We start from the raw sequence: 14725 nt of genomic DNA, 5'->3' as shown, positions 1-14725 counted from the left end.
GATTGTGTACTTCCTGTGGACAACCGGCTAGATAATGTGAGAACAGGATGCTGGACTAGATGGGCCTGTGGTCAGATCCAGCACAGCTCATCACATGCCCTTATGTTCTTTCTCCGAAAAGCAACTTTCTCTCAAAATGTACAGCTACAGGGGAATGTTGGGTATTGTCTTGGGTGTTCACATGTTACACTGAACACAGGTGCAAGCTGCCTTTACACAAGTGTACAAGTGTGAAAGGATATACACTTGTTGATTTGCAAAGGTCATCTATTGTGTACAGGCCTCTCCCGACTTGCGCATGGTCTACTCGCGTATGACAACGCATATGTGCGATACCAGGAAATAAATAAATCAATAGAATCATACCCGGAAATGGTGGGAAAGAGCTGTAGAGTCCTCGTGTCTCATGAGGAGACTCTCCCTGGAGCCCGAAGAGGATGTGAGTGCGGGTGGAGGAAGCTCCCAAGAGATCTGAGGCGCAGTGGGACTTTGTCTAGGCTGCTCAGCCTCCCCGCCCAACAGCTGTCGTGTGGGGCAGTGCAGCAGCAGCAGTCACTTTCCCACAGAAAGCTCCGGTCAACACCAGAGCTTCAACTCTAGTTGAAGAGAGAGTTGTGTGAAGAGAGAGCGGGAGAGAGTGTGGGAAATAGGAATTGGAGGCTTTTAAGAGAGTGCGCCCCGCTTTGTGAGATTTCCCTTATGTGTGCGGGGGTCTCACATGGCCCCTCCTAATAAGTGTTTGGGGGACGCACCTGTACACAGGTATACTGATTCTACACTTGTTGAATGCTACATGTGAATGACTGCAAGAACATAGCTCAACTATTGTTTATACAGGTACACAGACTCTACATTTGTTGAATGCTCCACTTCTCAGTTCACGCATGTGATGCTGTGGTACAACGAACCTGGTTAAGTGGTTCTGCACAGGCTAACTGTGCACCTATGAACTTGCCCCAGAACCCAGTGCAACACAGAGGAGTTGCTCAACAGATATGCCGTAATGGAACGTGTTCGCCAAAGGAGGAACATTTGAAAACAACAGCCTTGGAGTGATGATTAACCATTGTACAAAGGGGTCTTTTCAGAACCCAGAATGCGCATTTGCCATGAGCGAGCATGTGTGTGATATCTGTATTCAGCAGTCAATGTATTCTGAATTTACTGGCAGATGGCCCAGAACCCTTCAAAGAGGAGTACATGGAGGATTACAGTTATTTACTAGTGTCTCCTTCCAAACCCTAGAGATACGAGATTCCACTGTTCAATTTTTGTTTAAAGTCTTGACAAATACTTTTCATTAATGATAGATGGACGGGATTGGTAAGGACACAGGGAATTCACATGAAATGTGAATGTTCAGTGTGCATTCCACGTACTTTGGAAAGACTCCAAGGTGCAATGTCCCTGTACTTTCACCTTTTTTTGCTCCAACCCCCATAAAAAAATCACATCTGAATGCAGACAGCAACCTCTGTTTAGCTTGTAAACTCATCATAGCAGGCTGATGTTATTTCAAGAATGTCCCACCTGATTAATTTATCTTCTGCAGCTGTTACCTACTATTGCATGAGTTTTACATACTATGGCATAACATAATGTACAGAGCAGAAATGTGGCCGTTAAGGCCAAATCAATCCCTGTGAGTACAATCCAGATAACACTTGCATCCTCCTGATTTCATCGGAACTTTAATCACACTTAACTCTCTTTGGTCTGAGTACATCTCTTTGATCATTATGGTTCCTACATGCATTTCTTCTCAATTTGCTATTCAATACATGGAAATTTATACTTGAATGTGGAAAGTGACCCCATTGGGAAGCAGGGCATTGGAGGCGATTCAAAAAGCACCCAGTATGCTTCATTCACACATGCTTGTTCATCCCTTCCTAATTACAGTGTCTCATGGTGACTTGCCTATGGGAACTTGTCCTACTAGCTGATAGAGGCTAGGCCCATACTCTCCAGCATTTCTCTGATGAAAATAGGGACATCCTGTTCCATTATAATTTTTATTATTATTTATACACCACCCATCTGACTGGGTTGTTCCAGTCGCCCTGGGTGGCTTCCAGCATATAAAAAACCTCATTAAACAGTCTAAAAACTTCCCTATACAGGGCTGCCTTCAGATGTCTTTTAAAGATTGTACAGTGGTACCTCTGATTACGAACGCTTCAGGTTACGAACTCTGCTAACCTGGAAGTAGCTGCTCCTGGTTGTGAACTTTGTCCCAGGATGCGAAAGGAAATCACGCGCTGGCAGCAAGGGGAGGCCCCATTAGCAAAAGCACACCTCAGGTTAAGAACAGTTTCAGGTTAAGAATGGACCTCCAGAACGAATTAAGTTCTTAACCCGAGGTACCACTGTATAGTAACTTATATCCTTGGCTTGGGGGGTCACATAACTCCATACTCTCCAACTCTTCTCCAATGAAAATAGGGACATTCTTAGGAGAAGCGGCACATTCTGGGATCAAATCAGAAACTGGGACAGCTTCTATAAATCCCTGGAAAATAGGGACACTTGGAAGGTCTGTAGGCCTGTACAACATAAGGGCTATAGACCAATGGTGGTCAAGTATCTACTGTCTTCAGAAACATTTAAAGCAAGATGGAGATGGCAGAGTGCTTGAATCACTTCAGGAGCATCGCTTTTCCTCTCCTGGAAGGAGAAGCATGGTGTGGAGTTGGTGTTCTCTTTCCTAACAGGTGAAAGCCTTCCAGAGACACTTTATGATCCATACAGGTCTGCGACTCCTTCAGGGCCAATCACAGACCACATTAAAGACATGACTGGCCATGAGGGCTATGTTCTACTTCCACTGTCAGAGTCATCATGCCTCCTAACACTAGTTGCTGGGAATCGCAGGTGAGTGGGGTGCTGTTTCGCTCATGTCTTGCTTGGGCTTCCTGCAGGTATCAGGGCAGCCACTGTGAGAACAGGTTGGTGGATGGGATGGGCCATTGTTTAGGCAGAGTCTACGCAGGTAGGCTCCTACGCAAGCATGATATCCAACACATATATGTCAGGCAATGGCCGGCCAATGTGGTCACAATCCTATAGCACATCCATGAACTGAATGTCTCCAAAAGACTTTTGTCAAGATCAGAGTCGTTTGGTGAACACAAAACAAAATACAGGATAACAAGGGGTACCTGCAAGAAAACGCTGCAATCCTGAAGTCAGGTTCGCAGCAACTCCACTTCTCTTCTCCCTGGTTTTCTGACCCCACAGACTTCATTGACTTATTTTTTTCTTTTAGTTTGTTTTTAAAAACCAACTGCTCAGGGAGCTTCTCTATTGAGCCATAGGGAAATTTGATAAATTAGTGAGTGAGTCCCAACCGATGCACTTCTTGCATCTGGATGCTACTTAAGAAGAAGGGAAGCGGGTGCATGATACAGAATCCTGCATTTCATTCAATTACAATTAAAATGCTTAACCACCCGGTCTACATAATGAAAATTGGTGAGATGTTGGCAGCCCATAAAAACCACCTGCTCTGACAGGTGCTGACGCCAGATGTTCTTCTAAGTGCAATGGATAAAAATGATTATCCCAGTCCTTAATATACAGCGGGACAGTTGACATGGCGGCAGAGGGCAAGAAGAAGGGGAGTTACTACTGGTAATTAAGGACACCTGTGGCTTATATAAAACAACTGGCTTTAAAGTTCAGCCAAAAAACATTTGTCCTCTGGAGAAATGATTATAGGTGTCCAGATTGTGTTTGGTGAGTTGTTCATAGAATTGTAGAGTTGGAAGGGGCCAAGGCCAAGGTGGTGGCTATCGTTACATCTTATGGAAACAAATTCCATAATTTAAGTATGTGCTGTGTGAAGTACTTTCTTTTGTCTGTCCTGGACCTTCCAGCATTCAGCTTCATAGTACAACCCTGAGTTGCGGACGACTCTGGGGTTGCGGTTCTAATCTCACTCTATAGGCAGAGGGAGCCAGCGTTTGTCTGCAGACAGCTTCTGGGTCATGTGGCCAGCATGACTAAGCTGCTTCTGGCAAACCAGAGCAGCGCGCAGAAATGCCGTTTACCTTCCCGCTGGAGCGGTACCTATTAATCTACTTGCACTTGACGTGCTTTTGAACTGCTAGGTTGGCAGGAGCTGGGACCGAGCAATGGGAGCTCACCCTGTCGCGGGGATTTGAACCGCCAACCTTTTGATTGGCAAGCCCTAAGCTCAGTGGTTTAAACCACAGCGCCACCCACTTAAAGTCTTAAATGACTACAGCAAAAGAACAAAGCAGCCATTCTCGGAATGAAGGTGTTCCCAATTAAGGTTTCCACCCACTCCCCCCCCATGTCACTTCCGTGCCTTGCAACCTGATCTCGCAACCACTGTGCTTCTAGTGTAGCCACCTTATCTGCTCTATGTGACCTTGGGCTGATAAGCTGGACACTTTCCAGTGTGAGAGAGTCTGTTAGCTCTCTCTCTTCCAGTTCTTCTGCACTTTGCTGTTCACTCCCCAGTTCATCCCAACTTTTGTCTTCAGAACTATGCCCCTCTGCAAACCACTGTTCCAAATCTATACTGCTTCTTCTGCTCCTGGGCAGCTTCAGGATCCTGGTCAGCAGCACGGCGAGGAGGAGGCTCCCACCATTCCTCATCAGAGCAGTACTCCTCTGCCTGGTCTCTGACGTGATCCCTTGAGGAGTTCCAATAGTAGTGTGGAATACTCAAAGGCCTCTGATTCACTCCCCCATTTTTATGCTAAGTGTGTGAGCTGATTCCACTGAGAATCACTGCATTCGATGTGGAGTGTCATGAGAATTCATGCACTGTGGGGCCATTCAGAAATGCAAGTTATCTCTTCATATTGCACCCATCATGGGAAAACCAAGTACATCTGAACCCGGCTCAAAGCAGAAACCTCAAAGTGTCAGAACCAGTGGTGTAGCGGTGGGGCACAGGGGTCATTCCCCCTCGTGCAAAATTGTTAAGGGTGCAAAATTTCAACCCTGGTACTGCCTCAATACAGTTGCGCACTTCCATTGCTGGACTACATTGAAAATGGCTTCTCCATGAGAACCAGAAAGTGACCTCTCCAGAGAACAGAACGGCTTTTCTTATCTCTTACATCCTGCTAATTTTGCCATTAATTTTAATTATTTTCCCTGAAAAGCTGCTGCAACAGTACAATACAGTTCAGTGCCAAGAAAGCCTGAATCCCATTAAACTTCCCCAGAATGCATTAATGTGCAGTAAAAATGCTGTCTGGTGCTTTCGTTGCTGTTAACCATTACCCAGGTTTACACAACACAGCAATGAAGTCAATGTAATAATTCCCCCTATAGGAGAATCTCTCAGCTGTTTGCCGAGGATGTTCTCTTGTCAAAGTGTATTCTCTGATGAACTGAATTATCGAGTTGTGACTGAACTCTGCATACCAATTTAAACTGCCATTCCCTAATCTGTTTACAGTTTCCTCCTCCTCACACTTCTCTCAGATCTGAAGATGAGAGGTCAGGGATCTATCCTCTGAAAACTAAGGAACAAGCATGGCGATCTTTGTCTTCTCTAGATTAACCATCTTAGAACTCAAAACCTTTCCTATCCAAGTTATTTACAGTGGTACCTCAGGTTACATATGCTTCAGGTTACATACACTTCAGGTTACAGACTCCGCTAACCCAGAAATATTACCTCGGGTTAAGTACTTTGCTTCAGGATGAGAACAGAAATCGTGCTCCGGTGGCGCAGCAGCAGCAGGAGGCCCCATTAGCTAAAGTGGTGCTTCAGGTTAAGAACAGTTTCAGGTTAAGTACGGACCTCTGGAACGAATTAAGTACTTAACCTGAGGTACCACTGTACTTCCTGTATAAAACAACTTCATCACTTTCTTACTCTAAAAGGATCTTTGAGTGCACGATTGCAATGGGTAAAGGCTACCCTCTAGCAAAATTCACAAGCTGCACTCTGCACACCGAAGTTTCAACAGGTTTCTTCCTACCTTTCGATTTCCTTTCATAGAAACTTCTGCCTCGATGTGGGGCAGTGTCTGTGTACAGACTTTCCAGATCTTCTTGCCACGTGTCTGGGTTAAAATGCTTGAGGAGTTCCTCCACGGTGTCAAATCCAGCAACAGTTTGATCCAGAGCTTCTGCCGTAAGAGTAGGGTCGGTCACTGACGGAGAGTGATAGGAAACGCCCTAAGAGTGACATACAGTGTGGTGTACTTTGAAAAAAGCAGGTAGAAAATGACAAACATCTCAAATAAAACTTTCCCCCAGATCTGGTTCATAGAATGTATTCATACAAGGCTAATATTGTGCATTGCAAAAAACAAGGGCTGCATCCTCAATATATGTATGTTTTTTGTGTGTAAATGCAAACACATATACAGTGGTACCTCGGGTTACATACGCTTCAGGTTACAGACTCTGCTAACCCAGAAATAGTACCTCGGGTTAAGAACTTTGCTTCAGGACGAGAACAGAAATCACATGGCGGTGGCGCAGCGGGAGTGAGAGGTGCCATTAGCTAAAGTGATGCTTCAGGTTAAGAACAGTTTCAGGTTAAGAACAGACCTCCAAAATGAATTAAGTACTTAACCCGAGGTACCACTGTAGACACAAGCAAACTCTATCTATCTACTATCTATCATCTATCTATCTATCTATCATCTATCATCTATCTATCATCTATCTATCTATCTATCTATCTATCTATCTATCTATCTATCTATCATCTATCATCTATCTATCATCTATCTATCTATCTATCATTATGGTGCTGGAGGAGACTCTTGAGAGTCCCAAGAAGATCAAACCTATCCATTCTGAAGGAAATCAGCCCTGAGTGCTCACTGGAAGGACAGATTGTGAAGCTGAGGCTCCAATACTTTGGCCACCTCGTGAGAAGAGAAGACTCCCTGGAAAAGACCCTGTTGTTGGGAAAGATGGAGGGCACAAGGAGAAGGGGACGACAGAGGACGAGATGGCTGGACAGTGTTCTCGAAGCTACTAACATTAGTTTGACCAAACTGCAGGAGGCAGTGGAAGACAGAAGTGCCTGGCATGCTCTGGTCCATGGGGTCACGAAGAGTCGGACACGACTAAACGAATAAACAACAATAAATCTATCATCTATCTATCTATCTATCTATCTATGGTTGGCATCCGTCTGTTTCGGGAGACAATGGAGGAGTGCACCTTTGGGAGTGAAGTCAATCCATTGGAGTTACAGCTCCTGCTGCAGCTGTAGAGACCAAAGCAGGAGAGACATGTTTTGTTGCAGCTGGGGCAGGTGAAGGCATCCAGTTGTGCTAATGCAGATGCACCATGGCATTTCTTCTCTCTGCCCTCCTCCCAGCGGTCATTACTTTTCTGATCACTGCTATGGATCCCATGACCTGACTATCTGTCTCTAGGTGTATATAAGATCATGGTTAACCAGCTGACTATGTTTGCATGTGTTATTTAAGTAGTGCCATTGGTGTGTGCATGGCGCTTTACAAAGTAAAAGAGGATAAGTCCCTGCCCAACATTTGACAGCAACATTTGACCAGAGATAAAGGGCAGGAAAGGGACACTGGGGTAAACAGAAGACTACTTTAACTATTTCAACTGCACACAGTTAGGTCTGGTTATAGTGGGGTGTGGGAATTAAAGGGTTGTACCAAAGTCTTCATGGAAACAAATGAGTTTTGAAGAGGGATTTGAAGTAAATGAGAGAGATCTCCAGGGTTTCAGACGGGGACTAAAGTAGAGTTGATGGGGAATCGAACCAGAAACCTTCTGCTTGCAAAGCAGATGCTCAGCAACTGAGCCATGGCCCTATCATACAATGCTGCTTTTCTTTTATATAAAACTTTTACCTTTGAAAGGATAGATTCCCCCCCCCCCCATTTCAATTAAAAAGGTAAAGGGACCCCTGACCATTAGGTCCAGTCATGGATGACTCTGGGGTTGCGGCGCTCATCTTGCTTTATTGGCCGAGGGAGCCGGCATACAGCTTCCGGGTCATGTGGCCAGCATGACTAAGCTGCTTCTGGCGAACCAGAGCAGTGCACGGAAACGCCGTTTACCTTCCCGCCAGAGTGGTACCTATTTATCTACTTGCACTTTGACATGCTTTCTAACTGCTGGGTTGGCAGGAGCAGGGACCAAGCAACGGGAGCTCACCCTGTCGCGGGGATTCGAACCGCTGACCTTCTGATCGGCAAGTCCTAGGCTCTGTGGTTTAACCCACAGCGCCACCCGCGTCCCTCCCATTTCAATTACTATGCAGCAAAATCAAAGCTCAGCTCTCCTGAAAGAGAAGGACAAGTCAAGAGAACAATCACACACCCTAAGATAACCTGCTGGCCCTGGCAGATGCATAGGAAAAGCAAATGAATAAATGGCAGCCTAACAAACTTGAGCTTGTTCTGCAAAAAGGGAATTACCAGTTTCAGGAGAAAAAGCTTTCTGCCAAGCGTATTGTGACTCGAGCGTTGCATCCAGAGAAGAAGACAATGGAGAACTGTTTTAATGGGACAAGGTTAAGACTTGCCAGCCTGTTGACCTCACTGTTGCTATTCAGCAACTTTCAATAGGTTGCTCCTCAGTAGCAAACATTGGCAGCTCCCTTCTAATGAGTGCCAAGCCATTGTGTGATGTTCTTACTCTCCAGAGAGATAACAACTAATTCCGAATGAACTTGCACATGTCCATCGGTATGTATCTAGCAAAGAGATTTAGCCAAGTTTTAAAAAGGTACAGAAAACCATCCAGAGATGCATATGTTACTGCATAGGTAAATAGCTTGGTGTTGGTTTTTTTTTTAATTAATGCATATATAAATTTTGCTAAATAAAATCAGTTATTCAGATTTTCCAATGTGTCCTTATGTGGTGGTGATACATGAGGGAGAGAAAATGAAAACATGATCATTCCATGGGCTTCCATGTCCAGGGGACACATACAAAAAAATAAATAAATTATGGGGGAAAAAATCTGAATTCAATTCTTTCTCTAAAATGCACATTTCAGATTTTACTTACCAAGACAGGGCTTGTGACCGATTCCCAGTTGGTTTCAGCTGCAGCAGGCTGGAGATCATCCTGAAGATCAAACAGAAAAATAAAGGATGGGGAGGGGCAGGTATTAGAGTCACAACATTATTGTACATGTCTTTTTATAAAAATATATATACAAAGGATGAACTATATGGTCGCTGGGCATTTCAATTCGTAACACAAGATTTTGCTCCGTTCTTTTCCAATGCTCAAAGCAGCGGGTTGCATCTAATACAGTGCTAACTAAAGTCACGTAGTGGTATACTTGTTCCACTTGTGAAATGTTTTGCACCAGCAGAACGTTGCTGCATGAGAGAACGCATAAGCAGGTTGCACAACCAGTTTCCACTAGTGCAACTGCTGCATAGGATTCCTCTGTTGTTTAGCATTAAAAGTCACCTGTCTTCTAGCACAAGAGCCCTTGCTCTTTGTGGCCAAATATTTGTCTAGTGGACAAAGATTGTTGGATCCAGCCTAATAAAACAATTTCTGCAGATCTGCAATCGATATTCCATAGATGATTGGGTTATACCTTGGAGAAATTCTTTGTAAACAAAAATGTCTACAGTAGGTGCCTAAACATCATGAAGCACCTTTTTTTTTATTTCAGTTGGTAATTTTCACTGTCAGTCTTCCTGCCTCCCATTCCCAGAGGGAGTTAGCCACCACTGCATTTAAATATATGTGTGTTTTTAAAAAAAATTTCTTGAATTTTACAATTTAATATTCAACCACATGACACAATATAACATTTATCATATAACCCCCCCTCCCCATGACTTCCATCAACTTCCCCTTCTGGTTCTTAAAACATTTACTCCTTCTGCTTAATTGTTGTCTTATTTTTATGATCTTACATCTAAATGCTCTTATTTTCTTATCAATTTTATATCAAATTTTCTTTCATAGTTACCTCTTACACTCAATTACCTTTCATATTATTGTTTCTTAACCTTTGAACTTGTTTTCTTAGTTGTAAATGTTTAATCAAACCCTGCTAGTGAGTCCGTTTCTTTACAGTATTTCTGTATGTAGAACATAAAGGGTTCCCAGTCTTTTTTAAAATCTTCATTGTCATTGTTGTCTGATTCTTCCTGTAAGGTAAAGGTAAAGGTACCCCTGACAGTCCAGTCACGAACGACTCTGGGGTTGTGGCACTCATCTCGCTTTACAGGCCGAGGGAGCCGGTGTTTGTCCGCAGACAGTTTTTCCAGGTCATGTGGCCAGCATGACTTAAGCCACTTCTGGCGAACCAGAGCAGCGCACGGAAACGCCGTCTATCTTCCCACCAGAGCGGTACCTGTTAATCTACTTGCACTTTCTGCATGCTTTCGAACTGCTAGGTTGGCAGGAGCTGGGACTGAGCAATGGGAGCTCACCCCGTCGTGGGCATTCAAATTGCCAACCTTTTGATCGGGAAGCCCAAAGGCCCAGTGGTTTAGATCACAGCGCCACCCGTGTCCCTGATTCTTCCTGTAAGTTTCGCCATTTCTGCATATTCCATAAGTTTGGCTTGCTATTCTTTTTTCATTGGTATCTTGTCATCTTTCCATTTTTGGGCTGGGAGAGGCAGCTAAATGTATGTTTTTAAACACATTTTCGACCACAAAACTCATTTCTGAATGCATATTCTCTCAGCATAGCCTTTTCTAAAAGGATCTACTCTCAGAATGCATATATTATTATATAACATAGAATAGCATCAGAACATCCTGAAAACAGAGAAGCTAGCGGATAACTAAATTCCAGTTAGCTGGAGGTTGGGAATCAGGTCACTTCATTTTGGGATCCAATCAAATTCCTCACCGATCCCTATAAGAAACCATCTTTTGGAATGGAGGAAAATGCGAAAAGTAGTTTACAGAATGGCACGAGGGGACCTGTGGCTCAGGTGTAACCTTTAAAAATCAATGAGTTCCTCTCCCTCTCAAGACACAATGCCTGAGCTGAGCCTTAAATAACCAGGAGCCACAGAGAAAGAGAGAGGATGTGTGGCTGGCTGCCACAATACATCTCTAGCTATAATTCCATTATTGGTGATGACTATGTTAATAACAGGGCACAATGATGTAGTGGGTGCCTCCTGATCCATTCTGACATAGTCACTTGTTATAATAGGAGAGAGAGCATGATAGTCCAAACTCTGTCAAAGAAACATGAAGGTTTTCAGCTGTAATTACAGTCAAGGTCAGTCTGAGCCTGGTTTGTCTATTTATGAAAAGTGAAAGGTGCAAAATGGCTTTAAGTAGCAGGCGAGTTTGGTCTGCACCTCTCTGGTTCCTTGCTATTATGTTAGCAGGAGAAGGATGTCCAAATGTGTGGCTTGGGGACGATTCGAACTATGGGAAGCCAGCGTAATTTATGGTGGCTTAAATTAAAATGGCATAATGTACACCACATCCAAACTTATTCAGGAACAGAGCTGCTGCTGCCCGAGACTGGCAGAGGGAAAGCAAGCTTTTCAAAATGGAGTTTACTTAAGTCACTGCTTATACTGGTGGAAGTTTCACCTGGGTCACGTGACTGATCTGAACAGAGGGAGTACTCTGTGAGTACCCCTGCTTGTCCCTGCCACTGCTCCAGAATATCTCTTTTTCAGGACTTAAGACAACCAGGGGCAGAGGAAGGGGGTGCGGTGGGGGGTGGGCCGCCCTGGTGTCACCACTGAGGGGGGTGACAAAATGCCGGGTGGCACTCACCGCGGGGCCTGCAGTGCGCCCGAGCCACGCGTCACTCCGGGGAGTGACGTGATGGTTTGGGTGCCCGCAGGGTCCGGGCTGCCCCAAATGGTCCGCCTGCCATCTCCCCCTCAGCTGTAGGGCGGCTGAGTGGGAGGAGGCAGGCAGACTCCTCAGAGGCCCCGCAGAGTGTCCTGCCCCGGCTCACCCAGCCCCACGTGCGGCTGTCCCCACCCCCCGTGGGCAGCTGGCCCTGCTCCTGGGCGCAGGGCACACACGCCGCCCCAGGCTCCCAATCAGCTTGCTCTGCTGCTGAAGGCAACATAAGATCTGCTGGTCTCAGCTGAGCCGCAGCTGAGCCATGATGAGAGAGTTGTGCCAGGGTATCTCTGGCTCAGTCAGAAGGTGTGGCTTGCACCTGCATAGCCCAGCCGCACCAGCAATTCATAGAATTGTAGAGTTGGATGGGGCTGTCAGGAGCTTTTCCTACTCTCGAATAGGACCCTGGTAGAGACACATGCCCAGCTGGCATGATCTCTTCCTCCCGGTCGTTCATTCGGGCGATTCAAAAGCTTTCTTCAGCCCAAACATCACAGCGACCGATGCCAACAGACATTGGCACACTCAGGGATCCGCAGAGTCTTCACAGCTTTGCATGACAGACCTCAGCAACTCAGCATTTTGGCTAATCTACTTTATTTACATATAAAACACACATGGAGCACTGCAACATGGTTCCCTCTCTCTCTAGCATCAGACAGCAAAGAGAAAGAACAAAGGACAGTCCCACTTCACGTAACACAATAACACAAACATCCTGTCTCCGTCACTTCCCACTCTGTGGAGTCAAAATATACACCGTCATGTGACAGACAACAATCCCATGACTGCAATCACAGAGCAGGAATTCTAACAGGGGTCACAAGGGTCAACTAGCCCAACTCCCTGCAATGCAGGAATTTTTTGGTGATCGAACCCATGACCCATGACCCTGAGATTCAGAGTCTCGTGCTTTACTGAGCCAGAGACCTATTGGATCCTTATTTAGCCAGGTAGATCTTGGGCTTGGATTGCTTCCTTATTTATGAAACTGTGCAGTGGGTAAACAGGGAAGAATTATTAACTTTCCTTTAAAATAAAAATAAAAGGGAGCAGTTAGCATCTACTGTAATGGGTATGTTTCAAGTTTAAGACAGGTAGGGTCACAGAGAAGGATGGGGGAGAAACCTGATTCTGTTTGCATTTAAAGGCGAACCTACTAAATCTGCACTTTCTGAAATGATGCATGAAGCAAAACGCAGCCACCCTTTTCAATTCACATTTACCCAATTTTTTAAGTGCAGCTTTTCAACCAAACAATGCTTGGAAATGTGAGGGTAAATGGTGCATGAAAATGAACTTAATCATGAAAAGAACACACAAAACGTGTTGTATTGAGAGGAAAGTGCTCACAAAAACATATGCATTAGTCAAAAACCGAATGAAATGTGTTGATTAGGACATAGCTGCACTAAAATGTTGATGAATTTCCTTAAGTTCTTAAAAAATAAAAAATAACACAAAATGCTATAGAAATGTGGAGAACTCAATTCATGACTGCAAAAATAGGGAACTTAGAGAACAGAAACTGATGGAGCCTTCCATCCCTATTCTTAGGTGACTGGTAGGGGAAATCGTGACAGTTTCCCCAATCTTAAATTCAGTTCTTCACATTAGCTTGCATTTATTTTAATTTTAAAAACTGACTTTCTCCTAAGATACACACTTTGAATGCAATTTTGACTCTTTTACACATTTTTGTAAAGCTAATTCCCCCAACGATATGCATTTTTTTGCATCTTATTCTTTTACTAACATATGCAGTTTTAGGCAGACTTTACCCTACTACATGCATATATATTTTTGTACACATTGCCCGTGTAATGGGCTCCATGGCAAAATTCAGAGAAGCGCGAATTTCATAGGATGGCTATGTTTTGGTCCACAAATTGCAAATTACTTAAGGTTTAAATGTGAACTAAATTGCATCCCTCCCCATATGCACAGAAGGTGTAGTTCTGCCCTTTGATTCACCCTTTCCCCTTGGCTCTGAGAATCGCACCTTATTCCCTATGCAAAATCGAGTGCCCTTGGGAGGGCTTTTGTGAACTTCTGCCATGCTGACTGGCAGATTTCAGCATGAGCCTCGTTGGTAATACAAGAAAATGCCTTGAGTGAAATTGCAAAAAAAAGAAAAAGAAAAAAAGAGAGAGACTAGTGGATGCTTCAGTAGTGTCTCCTGACTACAGCAGAGCAGAAAAACAGCCCTTCAGAATTTACGGGAGGTTAATAACTGAAGGGTGGGTGAAGCAATGTGGTCATTCCCACATCCTTCCTCCCTTGACATTGAGGGGTGACATTTTGAAGCTGACCTGTAAATAAGGGCTGTGCATGCTCTGTTCTGGTTGTTTAAAAGGGGGAAGTGTTTCTCAAGCAATATAACAGTCTGCTACTGGGGATTGGGACAGTGAAGTGTTTACCTGGAGAGTTAAATTTATTTATTTATTTATTTTTAAAATAATTTTTATTAGGTTTTCCACAATTATAACAAATAGCACATAACAAAACAACAAAGAGAAAAATAAAAGCAGAAAAATACATCTCAGAAGAAAATACATCAAAGAAGAAAACAATACAAAAAACACCATCCTACCCACCACAATACAAAGAAAAAATAAAAATGAACTTAATTATTTGAAAACCCAACCTTAATTACATGTTGGTTGACTTCCTCTATTCCCTCCCTTCTGAATTTCCTTGTATCTGCATGTAACAGCTTTCCAATATCATTCTTAAACAAAAGTATTTCCAACTGTTATCTATCTTATTCACTTTTCTTACCAATCTACATCACATTTATATAATTACATCCTAATTTAGTCCTAGGCCTATTTGGTACTTTCAAGTGACTTACCTGGAGAGTTAAATTTATTTCTGCATTACAAAGCAATGGGTTGTAGTCACCTAAGTCCTACTCAGAGTACCCACTGA

General features: G+C 43.9%; 1 protein-coding gene across 1 annotated transcript in view; it reads right to left on the bottom strand.

The window, feature by feature from the left end:
• Positions 1-14725, bottom strand: part of PDGFD (platelet derived growth factor D) — a 138101-nt gene that overhangs the window by 20275 nt on the left and 103101 nt on the right. Inside the window, exons 4-5 of the mRNA XM_083609237.1 lie at positions 9003-9062; positions 5970-6168 (exon numbers count right to left, since the gene is read on the bottom strand). Coding sequence (XP_083465363.1) covers positions 5970-6168; positions 9003-9062 — 259 coding nt within the window. The remainder of the gene's footprint in view (positions 1-5969; positions 6169-9002; positions 9063-14725) is intronic.

The sequence above is a fragment of the Podarcis filfolensis genome (genome assembly GCF_964270895.1).
Source record: "Podarcis filfolensis genome assembly, chromosome: 4".
NCBI classification, from domain to species: Eukaryota; Metazoa; Chordata; class Lepidosauria; order Squamata; family Lacertidae; genus Podarcis; species Podarcis filfolensis.
The sequence above is the reverse complement of the archived record's forward strand: the minus strand, read 5'-3'. Positions and strand labels throughout refer to the sequence as shown.